Source organism: Tamandua tetradactyla, chromosome 2 (genome assembly GCF_023851605.1).
Source record: "Tamandua tetradactyla isolate mTamTet1 chromosome 2, mTamTet1.pri, whole genome shotgun sequence".
Classification (NCBI taxonomy): Eukaryota; Metazoa; Chordata; class Mammalia; order Pilosa; family Myrmecophagidae; genus Tamandua; species Tamandua tetradactyla.
The window spans coordinates 118,945,170-118,966,740 of NC_135328.1; the positions used below are offsets into that span (position 1 = coordinate 118,945,170).

Consider the following 21,571-nt stretch of genomic DNA (forward strand, 5'->3'; position numbering starts at 1 on the left):
CCTCAATAAAGTTTTACTGAATTGAACTGGACAGAGACCAGATAAACTGACTTCTCAATCTCCTTCTCCTTTTACAAGTCTGTATGTGTATAAAAATTATTCTGTTTTTACTGTTAAAATACTTCATACAGAAATGCTAAAAAATTAGTCTTAGTACAAAGAATGCCAAATATGATGATTTACCCCTCACACTGGCACTCCTCGATCTTTGCTTTTAATCTTTTAAAAATAAAATAAATATAACATATTTTTCCATTATGACAGTAGTTTAAAGTGTTTTATTTACTAAAATTCCTGTTAGATCACCAGCCTTCATTATTAAGAGCAGAAAAGTCATACAAACAGCACAAGTTCCTTTAATGAAAGATTATAGTAACAATGTGCTTTGGCTGAAGTGAGCAAATTAAAAGTAAGTTGAATGCTGGGCAGACCACAGTGGCTCAGCAGGCAGAGTTCTTGACTACCAGGCTGGAGAGCCGGGTTCGATTCCCGGTGCCTACCCATGCAAAAAAAAAAAAAAAAAGCTAAAGTTAAAGACCTGGCAATATATTAGTCAAGAGATAAAGACATTATATTATTTTAGATAACATCTCTCAAGTTAGGTAGGCAATTTATATTAGACTTACTGATTTTTGGATGTCTGAAATTGGAAGGAATTCAATAAATATTTTATCCTAGTCATAAGTCAAGATACCCTAATATGTAATATTAGATTTAAGACTACATATTTGGTGTTTTTAGTGTTTATTTATGAATAGGTAATAAATTCTATGAAATTTATTTTATGATGAAATTTTTTTTCAAACAACAAAAGCGTAATCAGCAATGGAAAACAAGTCTCCTGCCCAGGTGTGACCCCAGGTTTTCATCTCAGGAGTCTTCCAGGGGCGATTTATGCACATAAATATGTGGGTATTTATATAAACTCTCTTTTCTCATGTATTTAAAAACAATACAATGTAAGCATTAAGTTGCACAGTCCAATGTTTTGAAAAACATATATAACCATTAAACCACTATCACAATAGATGTATAGAACATTTCCATCCCCTGAAAAGGTTTACTGTGTCCCTTCCCAATAAATCCTCCCCATGCCCAGCACCCGTGTATCTGCCTTCTGTCTCTACAGATTAGACTTATCTTTCATATCTTCATATAAAAAGAATCTTAACAGTATGTACTCTTGCATAATAGACTTTATCACTCAGTGTAATGGCTCCAAGATGTATCCATTATGTCGAATATTTCAGTTGTTCATTCCTTTATATGCTGCTGCTAAGTATTTCACTTACAGATTTGTTATAGTTTATCCATTCATATATTGCCTTTTCTTAAACAAAAATATCTACCTTTCACACACTGATTTGCTCTATGCTTTGTTTTTTCAAACTGAATTTTTTTCTTTAGAACAGCAAAGTTGCAAGTGCAATCAATACCCCATCAACTTCAAATATGTGTAGAATATAATTTCTACAAAGGCATTTTACATAATCACAATAAAACCAACAGAATTAGGAAACTAACATTGACCAATTACTACCATATAATCTTTAGACCCTACTCAAGTTTTATAAATTATCCCAACAATGCCCTTCATATCCACTTTGGAATCACAAGTTGCATTTAATTTCATTGTCTCAAAGTCTCTTTCAATCAGTCTTTTCTTGACTTCTATGACCCTGAAACTTTTCAAGACTAACAGGCCAAAACTTTATATATTCCCTTTCAATTTGGGTTTATCTACTGTTACTTAGGATTAGATCCGGATTACAAATTTTGGAATATAACAGAAGTGATGCTATATTCTTCTCATTGCATCTTATCAGCAAAGTGGTAACCTGTCTCACCACTGCTGTTTTAACTGGGATCAGTTGACAAAGGTGAGGTCTGGCAAACTCCTTCACTATAGTTACTCCTTTTCCCTTTATAGTTAATATTTTTAAAGTAGCTATGTTGGTTTGAAAGGATTATGTACCCTAGAAAAGCCATGCTTTAATCCTTATTCATCTTGTGGAGGCAGCTGCTGCTTCTTAATTCCTACTCACCACCGTAGGTTGGAGACTTGATTAGATTATCTCCACAGATATGTGGTGCGCCCAACTGTGGGTATTAACCTTTGATTAGAGGGATATGTGACTCCACCCATTCCAGATGGTTCTTGATTAGTTTACTGGAATCCTTTAAAAGAGGAGGCATTTTTGAGAGAGCCACAGTACCAGGAGATCCATGAGCACCCACACAGCCAGAGACCTTTGGAGATGAAGAAGGAAAATGCTGCCCCACCCTCACCCTGTGAGCTTCATGAAACAAAAAGCCTGGAGAGAAAGCGAGCAGACATCACTGTGTTCGCCAAGTGCCTTTTCAGTTGAGAGAGACCCTAAATGTCACTGGCCTTCTTGAACCAAAGTATCATTTCCTAGATGTCTTAGATTGGACATTTCTATAGTCCTGCTTTAATTTGGACATTTTCATAGACTCAGAACTATAAACTTGTAACTTAATAAGTAATTCCCCATTTTAAAAGCCATTTGATTTCTGGTATATTGCATTCCTCCAGCTTGCAGACCAGAACACATGGCTTCTGGTAGAGCCCTACCTCCGTTTTCTCTTCAGGATATTAATTGGATATGCTCCATAGCCAACTTGTATAATCCCATTCCTTTTGTTATTCCAGAATTATTCTTGATTTTGTCTTTAAAGTTATGCCAATTACTTTAGAGAATACTGTGCTCTGGAGGAATATCTAAGACCAAGCAAATTTAGGTATCCATTCTCATTCTTCCTCACCTGGGTCCTATTGTCAGTATCTGGCAGTGTTTCTATTTGGTTCAGGTTATAATTTTTTCCTAATCTTTAAGCATTTGAGAGGATTCTGCTTCTTATATTTCCCATAGTTTTACGCTGATTTTAGAGAGAAGCAGTAGAGGCATCTTTACTGTGCCATCTAAAAACAAGTAGTCCAGTGCATTTCCTAATATAACTTATGTAGACAGCTTAACTGAACACCGTGAGTACATGGAACCTTGAGTAGGGCATGAGATTTTGTTGGTTTGTCCAGAGTGATCTGAACAGTGAATAAAAAAGTATTTGCAAAGTCCCCTTCGGGGAATGGTGAGAAAAGGGGAAAATTCAACTTTCCAAGTTGAATTCTTGATATGCTCATAAGCAGTGTGAAAAACCAAAGCTGTAGGCTGAGCCCCTAATCTTGGGGTTTGTTCATATGAAACTTAACTCTACAAAGGATAGGTCAAGCCTAGTTATAATTAGGCCTAAGAGTCACCCCCAAGAGAGCCTCTTTTGTTGCTCAGATGTGGCCTCTCTCTCCATTCAACACAACAAGTAAACTCACCACCCTCCCCCTGTCTATGTGGGACATGACTCCAGGAGTGTGGACCTTCCTGGCAACGTGAAACAGAAATCCTAGAATGAGCTGAGACTCAGCATCAGGGGATTGAGAAAACCGTCTTGACCAAAAGGGGGAAGAGCAAAATGAGACTAAAGTGTCAATGGCTGAGAGATTCCAAACAGAGTCTAGAGGTTATCCTGGAGGTTATTCGTATGCATTAAATAGATATCACCTTGTTATTCAAGATGTAGTGGAGAGGCTGGAGGGAACTGCCTGAAAATGGGGAGCTGTGTTCCAGTAGCCATGTTTCTTGAAGATGATCGTACAATGACACAGCTTTCACAATGTGACTGTGTGATTGCGAAAACCTTGTGTCTGATGTTCCTTTTATCTACCTTATCAACAGATGAGTAAAACATATGAAATAAAAATAAATTATAGGGGGTACAAATGTTAAAATAAACTTAGATTGAAATGCTAGTGATCTATGAAAGGGAGGGGTAAGGGGTATGGTATGTATGAATTTTTTCTGTTGTCTTTTTATTTCTTTTTCTGAACTGATGGAAATGTTCTAAGAAATGATCATGATGATGAATATGCAACTATGTGATAATATTTTGAATTACTGATTATATATGTAGAACAGAATGATCAAAAGTTAAGAACATCTGCATTTGTTTGGTGTTTTTGGTATTTAAAAAATTTTTTTTAATTAATAAAAACAACAAAAACTAGTAGTCCTCTAAAAATTTAATTAAAAGAGTAAACATCTCAAATTCTTACCACTGGTGCAAGAGTCTAATTCTCTTCAATTGGCTGTAATTTCAAAATGAAGTCAGTCCTCACCTTTTGTACAGTACTCTGCCAAGCTGAGAAAATTAACCCAAATGGATTGAGGCACAGTTTCTGCGTAAGCATCAAGCTCAGCCCTCAGGAGGCTGAAGGAATATCATATTACCAAGAGAAAGCAGTGTTACCACTATAATCTTAACTATATTTTAATACATACTGTTCTGGTTTTAAACTGTTATATACCCCAAGAAACCCATGTCCTTTTAATCCAATCTTGTGGGTGCAGACTTATTATGGGTGGGATCTTTTGATCAGGTTATTCCCATGAAGATGTGACCCCGCCCATTAAAGGTGGGTCCTAATCATTTACTGGAGTACTCTATGAAGAGAATAAAAGATGGAAAGCACTGACAGAGCTCAGAGCTGACACAGAAAGCATAGAGATGCAACCAAGTGACAGGTATCTGGAGATGCTGAGAGATGAAACCCAGAGTAGCTCCAAAGAAACTGAGGTTCCACAAATGCTTAGGAGAAAAAGCCACCGGAGTCAGAACCATTTGAAAGCAGAAGCTGGGAAGGAAGGACAACAGATGTCACCATGTGCCTTCCCATGTGACAGAGAAACCTTGGATGCCATCAGCCTTTCTTCAGAGTCAAGGTATCCTAATCTGGATGCCTTAGTTTGGACATTTTTATAGCCTTAGAATTGTAACTTGTAACTTCATAAAACTCCTTTATAAGCCAATCCATTTCTGGTATATTGTATTCTAGCAGCTCTAGCAAACTGAAACACATGCTAATTTTTAAATTCAGTTTTTTCACTAAAACATGTATATGGCTCAAGAATCAAATCGCTGAACAAGGTTTATTAATAAACAATTATCTGCCCACCCTTTTCCCTCAACCTCTGCCTGCCCTTTTCCCTCAACCTATCACTTCTCTTTCCAGAGGCAATGTCTGCCAATTCTGCTTAGCTATTTCTCTTTTGGTACTTCCCTCCATATCACCAAATAACAACCTTGTAATGCTACTTCTTACAATTTCAGTTTTACATGTCATCTCTGACTTACTTTTGAAGATGGAGGAGGAAGTCAGAGATAATGTGTAAAACTGAAAATACAAAAAGCAGTATGAAAAGCATATGCAAGTTACATGCACGTACACAGTTCTGTCCCCTTACCCTCCCAATATACTTAGATTAAAATTTGGGTTATGATAAATATTCAGCATTTACATCATTATGATATTCACTTCTGGGCCACAGGTTACTTTTACAAACAAAGAAATAACATACTTTCATTTTCATATACACTCTGCAATAACTGTCTCTTTTTGGTTGCTTTTTTCCTACATACTTAACATTAATTCAAGTCCATGTCCTCTGCCAATTCCTTAAGTCTCTTCTCAATACAAAAAACAGATACTCTTTTTTTTTTGAGCAACAAGTATTATATCTTCTTTAAGACATATTCCCTAGAGCCTTTTTTACTTTCTCTGTAAAAAAGTCTTTAATTGAGAATTGGGCAGGCGGTCCCCTCGGGCCGTGGCGGCTGGCGCCCCCACCACGCAAGGCCCCCCGGACCAACTGAGAGAGTTGGGTCGGAAATCCCCAGACTGCGGAGAACGGTCCCTTCCAAACACGTGACTCCCCGGTCCGGCTGGGAACGATGCACTCTCCCGGGCTGCGGCGGCTGGTGCCCTCCCGCCACACTTGGTGCCCCGGGCCGACTAGGAAATTCGGTTGGGCGCTCTCCTGGGCTGCAGCAGCCGATGACCCTCTCCGCGTTCGGACCCCTGGGCCAGCTGGCACTCTTCCAAGTCGCTTCGGCTGGCGAACCTCTCCCACGGAGAGAGTTTTCCAAAGTTAAAGGACCCACAGCACCTTTTACTGGTGGAACCCGCAGACAAACGTGTGCCACAAGCGCCACCTACTGGGCAGGATAAGAAAAACAGAACCCAGAGATTTCACAGAAAAATCTTTCAACCTGTTGGGTCCAACACCCAGGGAAATCTGACTAAATGCCCAGACGCCAGCAGAAGATAACGGATCACGCTCAGAAAATTCAAAATATGACCCAGTCAAAGGAACAATCCAATAGTTCAAATGAGATACAGGAGCTGAAACAACTAATGCTGAATATACGAACAGAAATGGAAAACCTCTTCAAAAATGAAATCGATAAATTGAGGGAGGACATGAAGAAGACATGGGCTGAACAAAAAGAAGAAATAGAAAAACTGAAAAAACAAATCACAGAGTTTATGGAAGTGAAGGATAAAGTAGAAAAGATGGAAAAAACAATGGATACCTACAATGACAGATTTAAAGAGACAGAAGATAGAATTAGTGATTTGGAGGATGGCACATCTGAATTCCAAAAAGAAACAGAAACTATCCGGAAAAGAATGGGAAAATTTGAACAGGGTATCAGGGAACTCAAGGACAATATGAACCGCACAAATATACATGTTGTGGGTGTCCCAGAAGGAGAAGAGAAGGGAAAAGGAGGAGAAAAACTAATGGAAGAAATTATCACTGAAAATTTCCCAACTCTTAATGAAAGACCTAAAATTAAGATCCAAGACGTGCAGCGCACCCCAAAGAGATTAGACCCAAATAGGCGTTCTCCAGGACACTTACTAGTTAGAATGTCAGAGGTCAAAGAGAAAGAGAGGATCTTGAAAGCAGCAAGAGAAAAACAATAAAACAATCCATCACATATAAGGGAAACCCAATAAGACTATGTGTAGATTTCTCAGCAGAAACCATGGAAGCTAGAAGACAGTGGGATCATATATTTAAATTACTAAAAGAAAAAAACTGCCAACCAAGACTCCTATATCCAGCAAAATTGTCCTTCAAAAATGAGGGAAAAATTAAAACATTCTCAGACAAAAAGTCACCGAGAGAATTTGTGACCAAGAGACCAGCTCTGCAAGAAATACTAAAGGGAGCACTAGAGTCAGCTACAAAAAGACAGAAGAGAGAGACATGGAGAAGAGTGTAGAAAGAAAGAAAGTCAGATATGATATATATAATAGAAAAGGCAAAATGGTAGAGGAAAATATTATCCAAACAGTAAAACACTAAATGTTAATGGACTGAATTCCCCAATCAAAAGACATAGACTGGCAGAATGGATTAAAAAACAGGATCCTTCTATATGCTGTCTACAGGAAACACATCTTAGACCCAAAGATAAACATAGGTTGAAAGTGAAAGGTTGGGAAAAGATAGTTCATGCAAATAACAACCAGAAAAGAGCAGGAGTGGCTATACTAATATCCAACAAATTAGACTTCAAATGTAAAACAGTTAAAAGAGACAAAGAAGGACACTATCTACTAATAAAAGGAACAATTAAACAAGAAGACATAACAATCATAAATATTTACGCACCGAACCAGAATGCCCCAAAATACGTGAGGAATACACTGCAAACACTGAATAGGGAAATAGACACATATACCATAATAGTTGGAGACTTCAATTCACCACTCTCATCAATGGACAGAACATCTAGACAGAGGATCAATAAAGAAATAGAGAATCTGAATATTACTATAAAGGAGCTAGACTTAACAGACATTTATAGGACATTACATCCCACAACAGCAGGATACACCTTTTTCTCAAGTGCTCATGGATCATTCTCAAAGATAGACCATATGCTGGGTCACAAAGCAAGTCTTAACAAATTTAAAAAGATTGAAATCATACACAACACTTTCTTGGATCATAGAGGAATGAAGTTGGAGATCAATAATAGGCGGAGTGCCAGAAAATTCACAAATACGTGGAGGCTCAACAACACACTCCTAAACAACGAGTGGGTCAAAGAAGAAATTGCAAGAGAAATTAGTAAATACCTAGAGGCGAATGAAAATGAAAACACAACATATCAAAACTTATGGGACGCAGCAAAGGCAGTGCTAAGAGGGAAATTTATTGCCCTAAACGCCTAAATCAGAAAAGAAGAAAAGGCAAAAATGCAGGAATTAACTGTCCACTTGGAAGAACTGGAGAAAGAACAGCAAACTAATCCCAAAGCAAGCAAAAGGAAAGAAATAACAAAGATTAGAGCAGAAATAAATGAAATTGAAAATATGAAAACAATAGAGAAAATCAATAAGACCAGAAGTTGGTTCTATGAGAAAATCAATAAGACTGATGGGCCCTTAGCAAGATTGACAAAAAGAAGAAGAGAGAGGATGCCAATAAATAAGATCAGAATTGGAAGAGGAGACATAACTACTGATCTCACAGAAATAAAGGAGGTAATAACAGGATACTATGAACAACTTTACGCTAATAAATACAACAATTTAGATGAAATGGACGGGTTCCTGGAAAGACATGAACAACCAACTTTGACTCAAGAAGAAATAGATGACCTCAACAAACCAATCACAAGTAAAGAAATTGAATTAGTCATTCAAAAGCTTCCTAAAAAGAAAAGTCCAGGACCAGACGGCTTCACATCTGAATTCTATCAAACATTCCAGAAAGAATTAGTACCAACTCTCCTCAAACTCTTCAAAAAAATCGAAGTGGAGGGAAAACTACCTAATTCATTCTATGAAGCCAACATCACCCTCATACCAAAACCAGGCAAAGATATTACAAAAAAAGAAAACTACAGGCCAATCTCTCTAATGAATATAGATGCAAAAATCCTCAATAAAATTCTAGCAAATCGTATCCAACAACACATTAAAAGAATTATACATCATGACCAAGTAGGATTCATCCCAGGTATGCAAGGATGGTTCAACATAAGAAAATCAATTCACGTAATACACCATATCAACAAATCAAAGCAGAAAAATCACATGATCATCTCAATTGATGCAGAGAAGGCATTTGACAAGATTCAACATCCTTTCCTGTTGAAAACACTTCAAAAGATAGGAATACAAGGGAACTTCCTTAAAATGCTAAAGAGAATATATGAAAAACCCACAGCTAATATCATCCTCAATGGGGAAAAACTGAAAACTTTCCCCCTAAGATCAGGAACAAGACAAGGATGTCCACTATCACCACTATTATTCAACATTGTGTTGGAGGTTCTAGCCAGAGCAATTAGACAAGAAAAAGAAATACAAGGCATCAAAATTGGAAAGGAAGAAGTAAAACTATCACTGTTTGCAGACGATATGATACTATACGTCGAAAACCCGGAAATATCCACAACAAAACTACTAGAGCTAATAAATGAGTACAGCAAAGTAGCAGGCTACAAGATCAACATTCAAAAATCTGTAGCATTTCTATACACTAGTAATGAACAAGCTGAGGGGGAAATCAAGAAACGAATCCCATTTACAATCGCAACTAAAAGAATAAAATACCTAGGAATAAATTTAACCAAAGAGACAAAAAACCTATATAAAGAAAACTACAAAAAACTGTTAAAAGAAATCACAGAAGACCTAAATAGATGGAAGGGCATACCGTGTTCATGGATTGGAAGACTAAATATAATTAAGATGTCAATCCTACCTAAATTGATCTACAGATTCAATGCAATACCAATCAAAATCCCAACAACTTATTTTTCAGAAATAGAAAAACCAATAAGCAAATTTATCTGGAAGGGCACGGTGCCCCGAATTGCTAAAAACATCTTGAGGAAAAAAAACAAAGCTGGAGGTCTCGCGCTGCCTGACTTTAAGACATATTATGAAGCCACAGTGGTCAAAACAGCATGATATTGGCATAAAGATAGATATATCGACCAATGGAATCGAACAGAGTGCTCAGATATAGACCCTCCCATCTATGGACATTTGATCTTTGATAAGGCAGTCAAGCCAACTCACCTGGGACAGAACAGTCTCTTCAATAAATGGTGCCTAGAGAACTGGATATCCATATGCAAAAGAATGAAAGAAGACCCATATCTTACACCTTATACAAAAGTTAACTCAAAATGGATCAAAGATCTAAACATTAGGTCTAAGACCATAAAACAGTTAGAGGAAAATGTAGGGAGATATCTTATGAATCTTACAACTGGAGGCGGTTTTATGGACCTTAAACCTAAAGCAAGAGCACTGAAGAAGGAAATAAATAAATGGGAGCTCCTCAAAATTAAACACTTTTGTGCATCAAAGAACTTCATCAAGAAAGTAGAAAGACAGCCTACACAATGGGAGATAATATCTGGAAATGACATATCAGATAAAGGTCTAGTATCCAGAATTTATAAAGAGATTGTTCAACTCAACAACAAAAAGACAGCCAACCCAATTACAAAATGGGAAAAAGACTTGAACAGACACCTACCAGAAGAGGAGATACAAATGGCCAAAAGGCACATGAAGAGATGCTCAATATCCCTGGCCATTAGAGAAATGCAAATCAAAACCACAATGAGATATCATCTCACACCCACCAGAATGGCCATTATCAACAAAACAGAAAATGACAAGTGCTGGAGAGGATGCGGTGAAAGAGGCAAACTCATCCACTGTTGGTGGGAATGTCAAATGGTGCAACCACTGTGGAAGGCAGTTTGGCGGTTCCTCAAAAAGCTGAACATAGAATTGCCATACGACCCAGTAACTCAAAGGAATTAAGGGCAAAAACTCAAACGGACATTTGCACACCAATGTTTATAGCAGTGTTATTTACAATTGCAAAGAGATGGAAACAGCCAAAATGTTCATCAACAGACGAGTGGCTAAACAAACTGTGGTATATACACACGATGGAATATTATGCAGCTTTAAGACAGGATAAACTTACGAAGCATGTAATAACATGGATGGACCTAGAGAACATTATGCTGAGTGAGTCTAGCCAAAAACTAAAAGACAAATACTGTATGGTCCCAATGATGTGAATCGACATTCGAGAATAAACTTGGAATATGTCATTGGTAACAGAGTTCAGCAGGAATTAGAAACAGGGTAAGATAATGGGTAATTGGAGCTGAAGGGATACAGACTGTGCAACAGGACTAGATACAAAAACTCAAAAATGGACAGCACAATAATACCTAATTGTAAAGTAATCATGTTAAAACACTGAATGAAGCTGCATCTGAGCTGTAGGTTTTTTTTTGTTTGTTTGTTTGTTTACTATTATTATTACTTTTATTTCTTTTCTCTATATTAACATTCTATATCTTTTTCTGTTGTGTTGCTAGTTCTTCTAAACCGATGCAAATGTACTAAGAAACGATGATCATGCATCTATGTGATGATGTTAAGAATTAGTGATTGCATATGTAGAATGGTATAATTTCTAAATGTTGGGTTAATTTCTTTTTTTCCGTTAATTAATAAAAAAAAGTTTTTAATTGGACTTGCCGCTATGTCTGGTGCTTAGTTATTATCATGTGATCTACCTTCACCATTACCTTGGGGATTTCCTCCACTTTTCTTTTATGTTGGATTCTCATATTTCCTAAACTACATACTTTTCTCTTTCTTTATTCATTCCTTTCTTTTGGCGGAGCACATCTTCAAATACCATCTTGAAAACTTTCTTGAAATCATCACTGTCTAAAATTACCTCTCTCTACAGTGGAATGACAGTTTGGATACTGGAGTCAAGAGTAGAAATAATTTTCCTCACAGATTTTGAATACAATGCTTCATGGATTTTTTTAAATAACAGCTTTACTGATATATAATTAACATCTTAACATGAAAAATGCAATGGTATTTATTATATTCAGAGTTGCACAACTATCAATACAATCAATTTCAGAACATTTTAATCACCTCCACAAGAAACCGCATACCCATCAATAGTCACTCTCCTGCCCACCGTCTCTCAGCCCTTGGCAACAACTAGTTTGCTTTCTGTCTCTATGGATTTGGCTATTTTGGACATTTCATGTAAGTGGAGTCACAAAATATGGTAATTTGTGAGCAGCTTCCTTTGCTTAGCATAATATTTTCAGGGTTCTTCCATGTCAAAGCATGTTATCACAACTTCTTTCTTTTTATGGCTAAATCATATTCCATGGGATATATATATATCACATTTACCTATTCATCCATTTATGGACATTTGGGTTATTTCTACCTTTTGGCTATTATGAATAACACTGCTGTGAACCTCCATCTACAAGTTTTTGTGTGGACATGCTTTTCGATATACACCTAGGATTGGACTTGCTAAGTCACACAGTATTTAAGCTGCCAGACTGTTTCCCAAAGCAGTTGCATAATTTTACATTATCACCAGAAGTATATGAGAATTACAGTTTTTCCACATTCTCAATACTATTTGTTATTTGTCTTTTTTTATTACAGCCACTTAGTGGTGTGACATATATGTCATTGTGGTTTTGACGTGCATTTCACTGATTGCTAATGATGTTGAGAATCTTTTCACAAGCTTATTAGCCACTTTATTTCATTTGGAGAAATACTTATTTGGGGTCTTCGTCCATTTTTAAAATAGTTGTCTGTTGAGTTTAAAAGTTCTTTACCAAACATATGACTTGCAAATATTTTCTCCTATTCTGGCGGCTATGTTTTCATTTCTTAATGTTTTCTTTTGCAACACAAAAGCTTTTAATCTTTAGGAAGTCCAATTTTCCTTTTTTTTTTTTTTTTTGCTAGCACTATTTATCTAAAAAACCACTGTCTTAATTTAAAGCCACAAAAATTTATGCCCTGTTTTAAGAATTACATAGTTTTAGCTCTTACATTTAAGCCTTTGATCTATTTTGAGTAATGTGTGTGAGGTAGGAGTCAACTTCAATCCTTTACACATGGATATCCACTTTTTCCAAAACCATTTGTTGAAAAGACTACTCTTTCCCTAATGAATTGTCTTGGTATCTTACTTGAATATCAAAAGATGATAAAATCTGGACTCTCAATTCTACTCCAGTTATCTATGTCTAGTTTCACACCAGTACTACACTGTCTTGACTACTGTAGCTTTGTAGTAAATATTGAAATCATGAAATATGAGTCTCCAACTTTGTTCTTCTCTCCACTGAGTTCTAGTTTTCAGAATTACAACTGCTGAAAATTCTGATGACATTCTAATTTGATTCTGTATATGTAACCTATTTTTCTCTCTCTCAAATATTTTAGGATCTTCTGTTTGTCCCCACTCTCTGAAATTCCAAGATAAAATGCCTTGATACAGATCAGTTTCATCTTGGTTATGCTGGGCTTGTTACTGGCCTTTTTTTTTTTTTTTTTAATTTATTTATTAATTTAAAAAATAAGAAACAAAATAAAACAACTTACATAATCAGTAAATCACAATATCATCACTTAGTTGCATATTCATCATTTCTTAGAACATCTGCATTAATTCGGAAAAAAATAAAGACAATAGAAAAAGAAATAAAACGAACACAGGAAAGAAAGAAAAAAAAAATTATACCTACCATACCTCTTACCCCTTGCTTTCATTGATCACTAGCATTCCAAACTAAATTTATTTTAGCATTTGTTCCCACTATTATTTATTTTTATTCCATATGTTCTACTCCTTTGTTGACAAGGTAGATAAAAGCAGCATCAGACACAAGGTTTTCACAATCACACAGTCACACTGTGACAGCTGTATCATTATTCAATCATCCTCAAGAAACATGGCTACTGGAACACAGCTCTACATTTTCAGGCAGTTCCCTCCAGCCTCTCCATTACATCTTGAATAATAAGATGATATCTACTTGATGCATAAGAATAACCTCCAGGATAACCTCTTGACTCTGTTTGGAATCTCTCAGCCATTGACACTTTGTCTCATTTCCCTCTTCCCCCTTTTAGTGGAGAATGTTTTCTCAATCCCTTGATGCTAAATCTCAGCTCATTCTAGGGTTTTTCTCAATCCCTTTATGCTGAGTCTCCGTTCATTCCAAGATCTCTGTCCCACATTGCCAGGAAGGTCCACACCCCTGGGAGTCATGTCCCACGTAGAGAGGGGTAGGGTGGTGAGACTGCTCGCTGTGTTGGCTGGAGAGAGGGGCCACATCTGAGCAACAAAAGAGGCTCTCTTGGGGGTGACTCTTAGGCCTAAATTTTAAGTAGACTTGACCTATCCTTTGCGGGGTTAAGTTTCATATGAACAAACCCCAAGACTGGGGGCTCTGCCTATAGCTTTGGTTGTCCAAACTGCTTGTGAGAATATCAAGAATTCAACTTGGGGAAGTTGAATTTCTCCCCGTTCTCACCACTCCCCGAAGAGGGCTTTGCAGATACTTTTCCACTCACTGATGGAATCACTCTGGGATTCATCAGGGCATCACTCTGGACAAACCAGCAAAATCTAATGTCCTACCTGAGATTTCAAGTACTTATGGCGTTCAATCAAACTATCTACATAAGTCATATTAGGAAATGCACTAGTCAAAATATAAATTTTGTTGTTACTGGCCTTTTGAATCTGGATATCTGTATTATTCAATCCCAGGAAGATCACTTAACTAGCTTTTCTGTTTGTTTCTATTTTCTGATCTCTTTTTGGAACTCTTTTATTACACAGTGACTCTTCTGGATTGATCCTAAAATATGTTCTGGAGTGACCTGAAAATATACTTATCTTTTTTTCCCCTGTTTTTCCATGTTTTTATTTTTTTTGCTCTGTTTCTCTAAAACTTCCATAAATTAAATTCTAATTAAATTAAATTAAATTAAAATTTCCATAAAATTATGTTCTAATTTTTCTATTTCATTTTTTTCATTCCTCCAAAATGTAATTTCATTACATTTTGAATGATACAGAACATCTGGTCTCTCATTTTTCATTAACAGAGCATCCTATTCTTGTTTTATGGATAAAATTATTTTTCTTATTTCTTTCAAGATATTTTATTTGCTTGCTTGTTTTGTTCTCTTTCAGGTTAGAGATTTCCACCCTTGACCAAATTTGAACCGTCCTCAAATTTGAACCTGGAGCGTGCACACACACACACACCTCACTAAGAGCTCAAGGAATACAGGTCAGGCTTTCGGGACAGGATATTTGCTGGGGGAACTCCAGATAGCAGCACATTCAGATTTTGCTGTTTTCTTTCCTCCTTCTTGGGCTGTTCAGCCATGCTTAAGAAGAGCCTTCAAAACTCTTAAGTGGAATGCACTATGCTGGCTTTACTGTTTGGGAGGTTGAGTGGTTTTTTTTTTTTGAAAACAAAACAAAACAAAACAAAACTAGGGCTGGGGTGGGGGTTAAGAGTTGACGGAAGGAAAGGGAAGAAGCTCACAATAAATATTAAATATTTAAATTTTCACTCAATTCCCCCATAATACCCACCCTTCAACTGTACCTTCAATATTTCCGAATCCCTGCTTCCCTACTCCAAAGAATGAACTTCTAGTCTTCTGAGTTATGGAAATGTCAATCACCTAGCAGTGAAAAGGAAGGAAATCTCTATTTCTAAAACAGATTTTCAGTCATGTTAGCTAGATTCTCATACCTAGTTCCTGAGGTAGCTGGTAAATTCATTCTGGAGCCTTTCTAAAGATCCTCTGTGCAAACTGGTTGCCTTTTGACTCTCCCTATAGCTAGTTAAGAATTCAGTTCTTCGGGGAGATAACTAAGTCAGTATTCTTTTGTCCTCTCGTTTTCTACCTTCTGAAGTTTTGCTCCATTTGGTCTCTCATCTGCCTTTTTCCATTTAATCAATTATGCCTAGTAAAAGAATCACTTCATCATTATTTCAGAGGGTTTCAGAATATAAGAACATGTGTTCAAGCCACTGTCATCTTTTAATTTATTTTTAAAAAATGACCAAGTCCTCTTGAACTGGAGTATGTCAAATTTGAAAGTATACTTCAAGAGTAACAACCAGTTTCAGGCAACATAAATTCTAATACATTTTTCCTTTCTATTAATAATTGTTAAAGATGCTCACAGTCTAAAGGAAAAATCACTCTTAACCTACAAATAACTATGAAAAAACATGGGTTAGGGAAATTTACCAGTAGAGCTCCACTGAAAATGATCTGAGTATCATTTTGAAAGGAGGGCTACAACTCCACAAACATACAAAAACAGCATAAGCAAAGACAACACTAACATTTACCCCAGTAGACCCCTTTCCCCCTTTGTTTCTTCCACAAAGATATTACCCTATGTTTTGAATTTCGCAAGCCCTGAATGATCATGTCCACTCCTTCAATTTCAATTAAATAATGCTCTAGGTTTGCTAGCTGCGGGAATGCGATATACCAGAAACAGAATGGCTTTTAAAAGGAGGAATTTATTAAATTGCTAGTTTACAGTTCTAAGCCCACACAAATATCCAAATTAAAACAAGGCCATAAAAATGTCCAATCTAAGGCATAAGGAAACAATACCTTGGTTCAAGAAGGTCAGTGACATTTAGGGTTTCTCTCTCAACTGGAAAGGTACATGGCAAACATGGCAAGATCTGCTAGCTTTCTCTCTAGGCTTCTTGGTCATGAAACTCCCCAGGGGCATTTTCCTTCTTCATCTCTACAGGAATCTGGCTGCATGGGGCTCTCCTGAATCCTGGGGCTCTGTGGCTCTCTCTAAAAGGTCTCCTTTCAAAGGATTCGAGTAAACTAATCAAGATTCACCTGGAATAGGTGGAGTCACATCTCCCTCTAATCAAAGGTTAATACTCACAATTGGGTGTGCCACATCTCTGTAGAGATCATCTAAACAAGTTTCCAAATAGGGATTAAAAGAAACAGCTGCCTCCATAAAACGTATCAAGATTAAAACATGGCTTTTCTAGGGTAAATAATTCTTTCAAACCAGCACAAATACTTACTATGAAAATGATTGCAAAACCTGTCTTTCTATCCCAGAACCAAATATCTACTTTCCTGCTGCACTGCTCAATGTTACTGTATCTAAAACTTCCATTAATTAACTCTGGGCAGCCCTCCTTAGCATCTCCTATACCCAAACCAGTTTTACCTTCTGCATCGTCATTAAGACATCACAACCCATTGTATAAACTCAGGGTCAGGTTTTGAGTCTTCCTACCTTTTCCCTGATTGCCACTGTTTCCAAGTCCTACTGATTCTGCTTCTTCAGTGAAAAACCTAAAATGAATGCTCAACAATTTCAAGCTTTCAAAAGTTATTAATTCACTAGATGGAGTTGTAATAATAAGATGTTGCAATGCATAATCTGAGACCAAAACTGATCTAAACTTCTGCTTTCTCATCATTCTTATTAGAAGAGACATTATTAGGAAGGCATTAACATTTTTCTTACAGAATTGTAGCTTTATGCTTAAGAGATAATTACAAAATTAAACCAAACGAACTAAAAGGTATTACACAGAAAACTAAGCACAGGGTAAGTATTCTTCAAATTAAAAAATTCACTTGCTAAGTCAAAAGATTTTACACTTGAAATGTTCATTCCAGCTACATAATGCAAACCATCTTTCTGATACTTCATCTGTTGACTGACCATAAAAAATCAGAACAACAGTGAAGAACTTTTTATTTTTATTTAGCACTGGTCTGAAATATAGGTAAGCCAGAAACCACACGAGCAACTAATAACCCTGTAACAATTATTATCTTCAGTTTGTTCAGTTGTAGATACAGCCTACAGTAGTCAGGAAATGGCAACAAGGAGCATGAGGGCCTAGTAATCTGGAAGAATCTAATTTTATATCATTAAAAACTTGTTGATACATGAATCAACCAACAAATTACTTTGATGCTTTACATGTATATAATCTCATTTAAAATCCAGAACAATATTATAAAGTTCATACAATTATGAGAAATGACTCTCATAAAAAGCATTCTTATACTAGATTTCAAAGTATTTAAAAGTTGGGGAAATGCTATACCATTCTGTAAACATATCCTATACAGTTTGCATTATACCTTTCTGTAAACATATCCTGTATAGTTTGCATTATACCTTTCTGTAAACATATCCTATACAGTTTGCCATACACAGCCTTTTTATTTATTTTCCGCATTTCTATTCCATGGTTACAGAATGCCACCTAGTCAGTCATCTCATAACATACTGCCTCTCATAGAGAAAATATAAATGAATTAACACAAACTTGGTAGAATTACTAGAAACATAAAAGATTATGATAATATGGATTTCCTAATTCAAATTATCTTCTTGAATGCCCAGTTATCTAATGTTTGAGTAAGAAAAAATTCACAGGAAGGAGAACATGACAACTGCTGGGCATAAACAAGGCAGAAAAGGAAAGGTGCTTGAATCAGTAAAAATTCATCTTCCTGGTGATGGGACAAATAACTGGGGACTACCAATTTAAAATAAGTTCCATCTCATTTTAATAAGTTTTAAGAATAATCAAAATTGCTATATACTATCTAAACTGTTAACCCAGTCACAACTTTTTACCACAAAGGCACACAGTTCCTTGTATTTTAGAAGGCATGTTTCATAAATAAAGTCTACTGTGTGCCGCAATGTGCCAAGCATTGTAGGGATAAAAAAAATAAGAAGATAGTCCCTGGTCTGAAAGTACTCAAAATCTTCTGGAAAGACAAACAAGTAAACAATTACAATACAATGTACTAAAAAGTGTTATAACAGAGCCATGTATGAGGTGCATGAGGGCCAATGAAGAAACACTGGGCTCGCCTGGTGGAGTCCAGGAACACCGTATAAGGGAGCTGATTGCTCAGACAAAGGAGTAAAGAGGAGAGGTGATACAGAAAGAACACAGTACTGGTATCACAGCAGGATTACTAGACAAAGTAAATATTCTGAGCCCCATCAGCATGATAGAGGAAATGACCAAGTTCTATGGCACTAGGTTTTTGGTTTAAATTAAATTTAAAGAGAAAGGAGACTAAATACTCTCTATATAAAGCGATGGAATACAACATCCCAAGGTCCAGACAAACAGACTTCAATGAACTTTTAGAACAAACCACACACACTGTGGCTAGGTGGAAAAAGAAAAGAGTCGGAACCACCGGCCTGTTACCTCCTTTGGTGGTGTCATTCTGGGCCTGGACGCCATGGCGCAGCGAGTTATGAATGGCGGAAAGCAGGTCTGCTGCCTGAACCATCAATTTTTGAGCTTCCGCAACAGCACTGGTCTAGCAAATAAACCACCAAAAACATTCTTACATATTCTTTCACTGAAAGATATACATTAAATAGGAAAATCCTATAAACAATAATGAAATTAAATGTTTTTTTGTAATGACATTGGTTTTCACAAACTACTCACTTAATATAGGATGCCCACATCCTGTTAGGATAGAAATTAATTTTTCACTCATATCTATGTGTTGTAGGATCATAAATTTTTTTAAAAAAAGGAAACATTTCTAGTTTATTCTGTTAATCTTACATTGAAAACAGAGACGCGGGAAGGGAAAATTTCAACATTTCTACTCTGTCAATTCATCAAGGTGAACAAAAAAAAAAAGAAAAAAATAGCATTACAGAAGTTAGGTCAATGAATGGTAAAGGTTGGATCTCCTACTCACCACTTATTAACTATCCACATATTTATCTGTACTTGACTTGAGTAAATACAAACATAGGTGAAAGATAAGATCATTGCTACCAGGGCTTGATTTTGGTTCTATACAAATTTAACAGTTAATTATTTATTAAAGAAGGAAACAACAGGCCTATTTAAAATTATCATCTTTGCTTTCCTCTGCTCAATTCACAAAATAAAACAATCCATCTCTCTATAGATAAAATGCTTTATAGCTATTTAAAAACAATTTAACTTCTATTACTTTACTCACTGATAATATAAACTGTTATTTTTATATTAATAACAGACACAGACATGTTATGGTGTAGAATGCAAAATGCATATCACTTTTCAAGAAAATCATCAGGGCTACTATAGTGTAAATACTCCATATGCTAAGAGCTATACCCTTGCCATTGTGGTAAATCAATGGAGAAGTCCCAGAATTACTCCAGTAAGGCATTCCATCCTAAAAGTACTAAAACATAGGTAGTAGATAGAGCATAGTAAAGGTCCTTACCTCTTTCTTAGTAAAGGCTATAAGCACTGTCAGTAATACTCGAGTAAATTTCACTCGGCTGAATACAGCTAAACATTGCTGGTGCTAAAAAAACAAGAAAGGACTAGAAGTTAAGAAATACAAAGTCTGTCAAAGAAATTTCATTTTAAAATCTATTATTTTAACTTCCAATCTCAAGGTCAGTAACGTAATAGAAACACCTTCACTTATAATCTTTCAAATGTCTGAAAATAAACTGTAGAAAATGTAATAAAACAGAGCCAGTAATTCTAAAATAGAAATACAAAGAAAACCCTCTGTATCAATAGGGCTGATTTTTTCCTATATCAAAAGCTACTCCATTATCTCAAAAGTGACTTAAATAGCATTAAAAGAGGATCAGTTAAGGAGCACATTGAGCAGAGTCAGAAAACTTAGGATCTTGTTAAAGGTTCAACTTTTGAAAATTTTTTCTTCCTACCTCACAGAAATACTGAAGAGCTTTGAAATCATGTATTTGAAAGGGGTATATTATCATTCTATCAAGATAAATACAAGGGAGATAAAATCCCTTGCAATGTCCAATTTTTAAAGAAATACCTTAAAAAGAGCTTCCATAAATTATAACGCAGTTCACAAAACTACAACATTAAGAGGTAGACTTCTCTGATATTATCTACCAGAAAATAAGTTCAATTACTTCTAGTTCAACTTCCGGATCTCTTTCTTCTCCTTGTCGACTTCGAGTACTCTAAAATTTTAAAAAAGCTGAATTAAAACACACACCTGCAAAGTATTAGATTATAAATATTCAAGATAAAGCACCAAATGAATTTATTGAGTATACAAGAATAAATTTTTAAGAATTGTGGTAAAAAAAGCTATGTCCAGTATTTATTTTTCTCCTATTAATACGGTATATGTAAAGTTCATTTTAAGATATGTTATAAAGATCACACAAAGAATCAGGCATTGAAAACAGCAAAAGCAAAAAAGTGAAACATAAAAAAGTGAAACATAAGCCAAAGCACAAAGAATGTTCTACTTTCCTTTAAAATGGCTTATTAATCAAAATTCCTGGTACTCTCAAAACAAACCCTCTTAAATTAGAAACCTTTACAAACTGCATCAGATAGGTAAAACCACCTGGTAAAATACTGACCTGTTCTATACTAAAACGCAAAACATCCTGTTAGTACAAAAGTAATATATAAGCTGACTATTTCATTAGACAAAATTTCAAGACATTCTGGCAGAAATATGGGTTCAAGCCCTGGTACTGCCACTTACAAGTCATGTGCCCTGAAGTAAGATTAGAGAGGCTACTTAACTCTTCTAAGTTTACTTCCCTCCTTTAAAAGTAGGACATTGTGCATTTAATTCCCTGCTTCACCGAGTAATTATAACTATCAAAATTTGATTCCGGGTGCCTGCCCATGCAAAAATAAAAATATATATATAAAACAATGTAACATTGCTTTGACAACCATACTATCTAATACAAATTATAGAAATATAATT

General features: G+C 35.9%; 1 protein-coding gene across 4 annotated transcripts in view; it reads right to left on the minus strand.

Annotated features, from left to right (window-relative positions):
- The window catches only part of NAA35 (N-alpha-acetyltransferase 35, NatC auxiliary subunit), a 153,285-nt gene that overhangs the window by 48,525 nt on the left and 83,189 nt on the right, over positions 1–21,571 (minus strand). For all 4 annotated transcript variants that reach the window (XM_077148627.1, XM_077148624.1, XM_077148625.1 and 1 more), the window contains exons 9-11: positions 20,751–20,801; positions 20,072–20,155; positions 19,042–19,156 (exon numbers count right to left, since the gene is read on the minus strand). In XM_077148627.1, coding sequence (XP_077004742.1) covers positions 19,042–19,156; positions 20,072–20,155; positions 20,751–20,801 — 250 coding nt within the window. The remainder of the gene's footprint in view (positions 1–19,041; positions 19,157–20,071; positions 20,156–20,750; positions 20,802–21,571) is intronic.